At 36.8% G+C, this 10410-nt stretch overlaps 1 protein-coding gene across 1 annotated transcript; it reads left to right on the top strand.

Moving 5' to 3' along the window:
* The first annotated feature begins 3008 nt into the window (after window positions 1-3008).
* paip1 (poly(A) binding protein interacting protein 1) lies at window positions 3009-9825 on the top strand. Its single transcript, XM_067521789.1, has 11 exons — window positions 3009-3409; window positions 4591-4742; window positions 5092-5286; window positions 5388-5500; window positions 5586-5697; window positions 6229-6354; window positions 6434-6540; window positions 6840-6957; window positions 7042-7096; window positions 7407-7485; window positions 8834-9825. Exons 1-11 carry the CDS (start codon window positions 3211-3213, stop codon window positions 8919-8921), a joined length of 1344 nt encoding a protein of 447 aa, XP_067377890.1. The 5' UTR covers window positions 3009-3210; the 3' UTR covers window positions 8922-9825.
* Window positions 9826-10410: the final 585 nt, after the last annotated feature.

Below are 10410 nucleotides of genomic sequence, written 5' to 3'. Positions count from 1 at the left end.
TGCCATGACCTTGTCTGCACCGTGCACGGCACTGTGTATTACATTTTCTCTGCTCTTGTAAGTGATTGAGCAATGTGATGTTGCTGCTGCTCCTGCGCCTTCGGGGCAACATTCACAACAGTGTCCATGAGACAGACATTGGCTAAGATGAAAGATCAGGACCAGAGAGCCTCCGTATGTATTGGTTTCTTTTGCAATTTATTTTCTTCTGTATTCTGTGGATAATATATATTTTTAATGTTTCCAGTTTTATTTTTTTTCATTTCTCAACAATTTTGTAATTACAAATTACATAGGAGAAATTTGTCTCCATAAACATTAACGCTGTATTTTATTTTTTTTATACTTTATCTTTAATTGCTTTTTGCAACATGTAAGGGAATATAACGTGCATAATGTGTACTGGTAAATAGGAGCCCTGGAGCAATCTGGAGATGCTGTTTGGGGGATTTGTTGGCTGTTCGCTTTTAAAAACCTATAGTGGTGATGCAGCATGCGGATGATTCGCTTCTCAACACCAGCTATTTGTCATCCCGTGCATTCCTGATGTTTGTGAATGTTTGAACTCTCTCCAAGATGCAGGGATGAGGGAAAAACTGCAATATCAGAAAATAAGGGCAGTAATCTTTTATCAAAGTGGGTCTTTGCATCTCTGGCACGGGAATGTTTTGTGGCATAATGTGATCCAGCTTTGGGAAACAAGTGGAAAATGACTGGAGGCTAAAACAACTAATGAATACTTACACTGAGAAGTCTGGTGCAACACATGTGGGCAGCTACTGAGAGAGGCACTTGTGAGGGGGTTGCAGAGGTCCAGAATCTTCCTGGAATGAATAAATGTAATTATCCAACCTTTAGTGCCCTACCAAATATCTTAGATGAGTATGAGCTTATTTAACTAAATGAACCTCAATGACTCTTGGAATGGTTTATCTATACGCACTCATGTTGTGCCGGCAAGCACCACTTAAATCACCAAACGCCTTGTTTGGCGTAGTCTATATAAGGGCGTAACACTAAGGCCATGTCCTCAATACCTTTTTTCTGTAATTTGGTGATTTCACACAGTCTAAACAGGAGTTTACATAAAATTAAGAAAACTGGGTCTAAAGGCAAAATGGACAATCTTCTCTCTAGGTGTGACTAAAGTTAAAATAGGTAAACTAAAATATAATTAAGATATTTATGATTTTTTTAAACCAGGATTTCTGTCAGAGTAGATTTATTTTTTTTTTAATAGCATTCGGGCACATCATGGAGAACACAAAAATATATAGTCAAGTACAGAAGCTTGCATTTCCTTATTTTGAAAGGTTAAACAGTAAACCTTTTTGACAACTTTAAATAAAATAGCATTGAGACAAATTGATACACAAAGATATACATATCATGAAACAGTTAAATTAATAAAGTTTATGTGAGCATATTTGTCACAGAGAGCTGGGGATTTACTGGGGGAGTTTGAGCTTATGAATGTATTATTTTCAATATCCCAACTGCAGTAGCTTGTACTAAACAATGGTGAGGAACCAAATGTTTCAAATGCCCACTATAAAAGTACTATTCCAGTCCATTTCAGAGAGAAATATTACACTTGCATATAGAGTTCAAATTCTCATCAAATACTTCTCAAAAAACTACCCAACAATATTTACAATAAGTACAGTACTTATGTATCATTCATTAGCAGTTTTTTCCATAAGGAGTGTTTTAACTTTTAATCCATTTTTAGCTTGTGCAACTGAACTTTTATGGACTGAATGAATTGTATGTACTTCTTTGTGAAAAAAGAATGTCCATCCTGTTCTTCACTATTTTCTTTGGAGTCCCAAATTATTTTCATAATAAATCTTTTAAAAGTGTGTGTGTGTTCTCTGTGCTTGTGTGGGTTATTCCGGGTACTCTTGTTTCCCTCCCACAGTCCAATGACATGCATGTTAGGTTAACTGGTAACTCGAACTTGTCCGTAGGTGTGAATATGAGTGTGAATGGTTGTCTGTATGTGTTTGTTTCTCTGTCTTGGCCCCAAGATAGGCTGACGACCCCTCACATATTGACAGCTGGGATAGGCTCCAGCACCCCTGAACAGGAAAATCAGTTAAGATAATGGATTGATGGATAATTAATCCTGAAAGAGAAAACCCTTATTTACGTTCCTAAAACATTTAGACAACATACTTCACAGAAGCATGGGGTGGGGGCTGTGGCTTGGAAGGTAGAGCAGGTTGTTCAGAAATAACAAGATTTGTGATTAAATCTCAGCCTCTTTAGTCTATGTGTCCTTGGGCAAGTAACTGTAGCTCAAATTACTTGTGCCTCTGCAAGTTGCTCTGGATAAAAGCAACTGTTAAAAATAACATAATCACATTCGGATGAATAAATGACATTCAGTCATTTACTGTAAAATGTAAATTGCTAAAATGTAAGGATTAAAGTGGACATTCATCATATTTAAGATTAAATTAATTTAACGATGCACATACAGACATTATGGGTTACAACAGAAAAGACAAAAAAAATTAAAATATTGCTAAGGTTCACAAATAAAATAAATTGACTAAACATTTTAAGAAATTGTATTAAGTTTTTGTAGATAGCTCTTAAAATATGATTTTAGAATCTTATTCATTTAGCTTTTTAGTTCTAATATGAGGCACCTATAAAAACTACTACACAAATAAAACTGCTTTGACTTGACACAGTTTCTACTGTCAATAAATGCCATTTCTAAGTGTAACAAATACAATCGTTTTTAATTGCAAAAGACCTGGTTAAGCAAATTGGACACATCTTGAAAATTAGGACTTGTATTCATGAATAGATACATAAACTCGTCCACCGGGATAAAGTAGTTAACAATCCGTTGCACTTTATGATTTACCGTTTAATAGTATATTTTAAACTATTTGCCTGAATAATGTGGACGTTCATCTCTACTCCGAGCCACTAGGGGGAGACAGCTCTGTTTTGGTATCGAAAACTGTCATAGAGAAGACAGTTTGTTGTTACAGGAAGTGGCCAAAAAAAGCTGTGTATATTGTGTGATACTAGAGTTTCGAGAAAAAGCCACCATGAAACGGAGATAGGGCGTGTTTTGCTGTAATTTTAAAACAAAGCAGCAATTGCCGCTACGTAAAAGGAACAAAAAAGCATCAAGAAAATAGTTCTTCCGATGCTACTTTGGTAGAGGCTGAGTGAAAAACAGCAGCCATGAACGACGATTTTGACAGAGCTCCTGGAGCAGGGAGAAGCCGCAATCTGACAACAGATCCCGGGCTTGTCGGTGCCACAGAGGACGATGAGGCCAAAACCATGCTCTTCAACCAGAGGGAACCGCTGAGACAGCCGCGAACAACCCCGCCTTTTGCTGAGAGCAGCATTAGTACCGCCAGGGAAATGGTCGGTGGAGGTAGGTAGCTGTTACTTAAAGCGAATGTCGACATTAACAGAGCCAAGTTAGCTAACACCTTCGCTAGTTTCATATCCGATTATATGAAATTAAAATGAAAGCCAAAACTATTTTTGCCTAAATATGACAATAGCCACAATCACTTCCCCCAAGAACCCCGGTGCTTAATATTTACTTGTTTAACTGTTGAAGCGCTAAATACGGAGCTGTCATTAGCTAGCTAGCTGCTAGCTCAGTTAACCATAGCATTTTGGCGCAGCGACATGCACCTGTTGGATAGTTGTGTCGTGTAAGGGGGTAACCACTATTAACGCAGCACCTAAATAAAGCTGCCACTCGGATGTCACATAGTGAAACAGTTACGCCACAGTTAAGGCTACATCACCAACAGGAGACCTGAAACTTCGTGCAGCTAGCTTAACGTAACGTTAAGCAATGCAGAGCAAAGAGGAATAATCCATTTCCCTTAAAAAATAAAAAATAAAATAATAAAAAATCTTTCCAACGTGACGGTGCTGGAGTCTTACTGTGGGTTAATGGAGTGCAATATCTCAACATTTGGCTTGGATATGAGGCAAAGTTACACAAGAGCCGAGATCAACAGCTTCCGTACATTTGCACCATATTATTAAAATCCGGTTTCCAATGTACTGTCTGTTCATTCATAGCTAGGCCACGTCTGAATTTACACCGTCTCCCAAATCATTGCCAAACACGAGGACGTTCCGCTTGTTACTGCTTGTTTTTCTTGAAAACATACATGTCCGAACAATACCAAATTTTCACAATAACGAGGTAAGAAGCGCTCAGTTATGAACTATAAAGGACCAACCTATATGTACACCAGCAATAGATGCTAATATAAGCATACTAAAAAGAAAATTATGGATCCATTGTTTTTGCTGTACATATCCTATTGACAGCACACATAATTGCACTGTATTGTGCAAGTGCTATACAGTGAAGCGGAAGGTAAAGTTAATAAATAAATTATGAAAGCACTAAAACCACCATGGAACTGATCCTATGAACAGTTTCAGTGTGGATCCTACATGTTTGATCCTAGGTACAACATTATACATCCTTATGCCGCCAGAAAAATCCCAATGTATATTTACATCTATTTAAGCAACAGGACTTCTGAGCCCAGCCCTTTTAGATTTTGCTTCTTTCTTTCTCAGATTGCAAAAGACAAAATAACATCCAGCAAAGTGCAAATACCAACAGTACGTCTGCCTACAGAGGGAGTAACAATGTGGATTCTTTGGTCAAGTCATCAAAGCTTTCAGCCAGCGCTCCAGAGTTTGTCCCATCTGGAATGCCCCAGTATGAAGTAAGAGTAATTTATTATTTGTTATTGTTGTAGATAACACATAGTGTCTGTCTACTGCTAGATTTTTTTTTTTTTGCCAGAAACATAGATGCTGTAGATGGAGATGAAAACTAAAATGCTTGTTTAAAGAATCTCATAAGGGGCTGACAATGCTTGTGTGACTGAAGGAAAAAACTGAAGCATTGATTGACAATGAATGCTGCTGTACTCAAAACTGTAGCACCAGTTAAACAGATTACATTTGTTAAACAGGTGTTTTCAGATGTAATATATTTCTAATGACTAATAACCAGGCCATTTACTAATCTTTATTCATTCATTTAATGTTTGTACTGTGATTTCCTTTTAGGACTCTGCTTGTGATGACAGTGAAGGTTATTACAGTGAACCATTCTTGTCTGATATGGTCACAGACTTTCTTGACCACCTGAGCTCTTCACCAGGGTCCTTTGATTCAGATGTTGAATACATAACTGACACGCTCAATTACTGGGTCACTACTAAAGAGCTGTTGCAGGAGCTGGTGGAACTGATTTTCACACAGGTTTGGAGATACACATTGAGTTCTATAGTTATTAATTATGGTTGTTATATAACCAGACCTGTTTCATCACAGTATAGATTCAATTTTGCCTTTCATTGCAGTCTACTGCCATTCCAAACTTTTCTTATACTGGCGCAAGGCTCTGTAACCACCTGTCTCATCGCCTCAGTATCAACTCACCAAACGGCAGCTTTCGTCAGCTTCTCTTGAAAAGGTGATTTTTATCGCTGTTTTTACTTAATGTATTGTTAATGTATAAGTTATATTGGCACTAACAGTGGGTATGCTGTCTGCTGTAGATGTCAAAAAGAGTTTGAACAAAGGGATGCAGCTGTGCAAGGAGACGTTGACACCCAGAAGAAGTTTCACTCCTTTGTCTTGTTTCTGGGAGAGCTCTATCTTAACCTGGAGGTAAGAGGTCCCAGGCTCTTTCCTAACTTTCTCCTTTTTTAAGGCTTTCTTTAAGACACATTATCATTCTTAAACTTGTGTAAATGCTTACAATTTAAAATGTTTTAAATCTTGATTTAAAACATTTGTGAATCATATGAAAACTGTTTTTGGATTACTCTGGTTTCTATTGCAAACTACTTAACTGCAGGTAGTGACCCTGTGGGACTTATGCTTGCTTGGTTATTAGACAGCTATTCATTCATAGCAGTTCAAACTATAGATTTTATTTTGGGTTATGTGTATCATCTTATCACTAATGGTTGTTTTGGTATTTGCTTCTTGAATTGCTGTTTAGGGTTCTTCTGGTTGTGCACTCAGTTGTGTTGTTGCCACTCCTGTAGTTCACAGACCATCCACCTTTTTATGTTGTAGATTTTAGACAAAGGGCCAAAGTTGGAAACTGATTTCATACAACACAACACACATTTTACTCTACATAGCTTCAGTGTTTTTATTGTGTCAGTCATTTATTGAACTTTTTTGGTTTAGGTAAAAAGTAGTAAAGGACCTCCCGAAAGAGCACACATCCTCCTCGCTGCCCTGTTTGAACTGATGAAGAGTCTCTTCTCCCATCCTGTGGATGCAAACCTCATCTGTGCCGTGAAACTGCTTAAGGTATTAATTCTCAATTACGTACTCTAACATATTTTCGTTTCATTTAGAGAGTTAATGAGAATGTCTTTTGAATTTGTAGTTAACAGGTTCTGTCCTCGACGATGCATGGAAAGACAGGGGACAGCCACATATGGAAGAACTGGTCCAAAGAATAGAAACAATTCTATTAGATGCCACCTGCAGCAGGTGTGTATTTAAAAATGGTCTTTTGTGTTCAGCTGCTAGTCAAAACGTATGCTTAAGGTAACTTTAGGTTTAAACAGATTTGCCTCTGCACCTTGAGAAGCTGGACACATCCAGAGTTCAGAAAACTTTGCAGATATTGTACTCACGGTATAAAGACAGTCATACATCAAAGCTTTTTAACACTGACACATGCATACACAGCCATAGGAACCATCATTTAAAGGTTATCCATGAACTGGCAAATAAGAGCAGATCAAATTCAGTAAAAGTTTTTCTGACCTGAATGATTTTCTCCTCAGGGATGTCAGGCAGATGCTTCTGAAATTAGTTGAGCTGAGATCCAGTGACTGGGGCAGAGTCTGTGCTGGTGCTTCAGCTAGTAATGCCACACCAGACAATGACCCCAATTATTTTATGGTGAGTACAACGGTACTATACAGTTTTAGTTTGGTTTGTTTTGTTTTTTTTGGTCCTCTCATGGTTGTGTTTTATTCTTCTCAGAATGAACCTACGTTTTACACAGAAGACGGGACACCTTTTACAGCAGCAGACCCAGGTAAGGCTATTAAACCTATTCAGTCAAAGGAACTAATTACTATATTGACTAAATACATAAAAGCGTGATTTTTAACCATAACAATTCTCCAATTTTTAAGCAGGCAGAATGTTTTATTAATATGAAAGATGACTGAAGTTTTCATTAAATGTGCTTTTCCATACATTTTGCATTATTGTTTTAGATACAAGTAATTGTTATAAAGTGATATTTTGACTTTACTCATCCTTGTTACTCTCAATAGTCATTCACCAGCTAGAAAGAAAACTGTTTGTCAGGTATCTGGATGCTTGTCTCTCTGCTTTTCCAGAATACGCTGAGAAATACCAAGAAATCCTGGATAAACAGGACTATTTCCATGATACTGATGGAGAAAATGGAGATGAAGTGTAAGTACAAATTGAATGGCTAAAATAATATTCTTTTTGTAAAGCCACCTGTTGATGTTTGTTGCTGTGGATACATTTTTACCATTCAGCAGTTCCATTATAAGCCTTTTAACCATGACAATACCTGCAGTCAATGAAAATCACATGTGTGGAACATTTCTTTACATTGGTTGTTTAGTGGACAGCAACAGGGATTTGTATTTCTTCTAACAGATTAGTCAATGAAGTATCTTCATGTACTTCATACAGACACTACTCACAAAAACTTTGGGACATTCAAATTTTGGGTGAAAATACACTTAAAATGCACTATGACCTTTACAGGTGATCTTATTTTGACCTTCTCTAAACTTTTGAATGCATATGACACTGACATTGTTTGTTGTGGTATAATCACCACTGTTGTTAGCTTTTGTTTCAAGAAATAGTTTGAGATGGAGAAATTACCATTGCATGGTTCTACTTAAATGTCCTACTTTCATGACACATCACTTTAGTATAAACATTTTACATTTTCCATAAATGTCACCCGAAAGTCAAATATCCCAAATATAACTTTTTGTGAGTAGTGTATAATAGTTCCTGAGGTACCAAATGGACCTGTATAAGAATAACTCCACTCTAAACAAACAACTTTCTTCTTCCTTGTTTATTTTAAAATTTAATTTTTTATTGAATTTTTGGTGGACAGGAGCATCAGCAGTATAAATCTGAATGTAACACAGATACTCACATTGCATAATGCAGCAGTAAATTCTGAATGTTTCTGTGAATTAAATTGTTCATATCCTGGGGGGATTCCCAGTCACTCCAAAGTGCTAGTGCCTGAAAACGTTTCCAAATGGCACATTCGGTCTTAAGGATGTAGTCGAATAACAAGTGGGGATTATTTTGAAGGATTTTCTGTCAGCAACCTTATTCTTTATCTCAATTATCTGAATTAATCATCACCAGTTTATGGTTTTGTTTAAGGCCAGATCTATAAATGGTCATCAGTACCATTGTGTTACTGCGAATTTAGGCTTGTGAAAAAATAAAAGCTTCGCACAAGTCATAATTCCACTCCTGACCTGTGGGCCCCTGAGCTTCGCTAATGTGTTTTACTGGCCCACAGCGCAACAGGGTCAACCATGGCCTTAGATTCTGTTTAGTCAGCAGTTGGGTGTGAAAGGGAGCTTAACTTGCTCCTGTCCCCTCTACCAGACTTGCGTTTGTCTGTTGAGCATGTTATTTAGTGTGTCTGTAAATATTAGTCAGGAACACAATTGTTCTAAAAGATCCTAAAACTGAAAAAAAAAAAAAAAAAAATCTGTGCCTTTAAATCACTGGTGTGGTGTTTTGTTTACAGATACGACTTTGAAGATGAGATGGAGCCTGAGATAGAAGAAGCTTTTGAGAATTTCTGTTTAGAATCGGAGAGGAAACGACAGCAATGACATGAGAGTGAAAAGCTGTTAGACTCAACAGGCACAAACAGTCATTTTGTTGGAATGTTAAGAAGCCACAAGAACTAGCAGGACATAAGTTCAGACTGTTATTTTACTACAAATAAGCATTTTAACAAAAACAGCTGTTCATAGTTGCACTTCTGACACTTTTTTTTTCTTCAGTCAGTGTTGATATGAAAATGGGGACAACTGGGATAATTGTTTGTGATTCTAAGGTATTGAGAATTTTTGGACATACTAAAAGTTTTCTTTGTTTTAAATTCTCACAGAAACGTCTTTTCTTTTTACCTAAACAAAAGTAAAGGCCAACAGGGAAATGCTGTGCTGTGGATTTTATTAGATACTTTTTGAATGGCAGATAATCTTCACCAAATGTGTGCATAATTTGCTAGATACTAATGAATGCCCTATGCATAAGGTACAGGCCAAACTCAATCATCATTGTTGAAGATGGATTATCATGATTTTCAATGCACTGCACATTTGGATACAGTCAATATACAACTTTTATTTCCACAGTTGTGACATTATGTGTTGCAAATTTAAACACTATTTTAAGCTTATTAATCTCTTGACGGTCACTTAAACAATAAAGTTTTTCTATACTTTTGTTAATTTCAAAACCTCCTATACAGACTTAAACTCAACAGTAAATTGCATTTACCCACAGCAATGAGTCTAAATTTATCATATGTGCCACAGAGCTCCAGTTCAAAAAAGCAAAAACACCAGTGAACCACACCACTGCACTGAGTATGTACTTTATTACAAAATGTAGAAGTATGCCACCCACTGGACCACTGTGGCCTACTGATTGGTTTTTAATAGTTTTTGGCAAACAACAGGGCTTTAAGGCAAACAATTTGCTTAATCTTCCACCACTTCACCCCCACCTCACATGGTATCTTTCAGCTTCTGACTGACTGAACACACCTGATCCTGGTAATTAACAGTTTCCATCTCTGTATGCACTGGTTTAAAAATAACAAACAGAAAACCACCAGCCTTGTTCTATTGAGTCGACGAGAACAGTGAAAGGTTTGGCAGTTTGAAAAACATGTTATACACTACGATAAAAACAAATATATAAAATTTTGTCACAATTTGGAAAGTGAGTATATAGGCAAAAAACAATTCCTTTTTGCGGTTAAAGGTACAGGGTGTAACTTTTTTGAATATTTTTTTAGTAAAAATGCAGCAAAACGTATCCTAATGTGGATAGTCGCTCTGAAATGCTTATGTGACCCAGACATGTTGAACATCACTGGCAATAGTGCATAGATATTTCCATCTAATGGTTTTTGAGCAAGGTTCACCCCTCCAACCAATCAGAAGCTGTTATTTCTTCTTCAATTGCAAGTTTTGTAATTTTATTTTATTATTTGTTGTAATTTCATAGGACTATCATAAAATGTCTACTGGTTGTATTCATTACAGAAGTTGCATATTGTAGCTTTAAGCTCAACATTTTAAGAAA

Source organism: Channa argus, chromosome 11 (genome assembly GCF_033026475.1).
Source record: "Channa argus isolate prfri chromosome 11, Channa argus male v1.0, whole genome shotgun sequence".
Taxonomy (NCBI): domain Eukaryota; kingdom Metazoa; phylum Chordata; class Actinopteri; order Anabantiformes; family Channidae; genus Channa; species Channa argus.
This window is presented reverse-complemented; position numbering and strand designations above follow the sequence as displayed.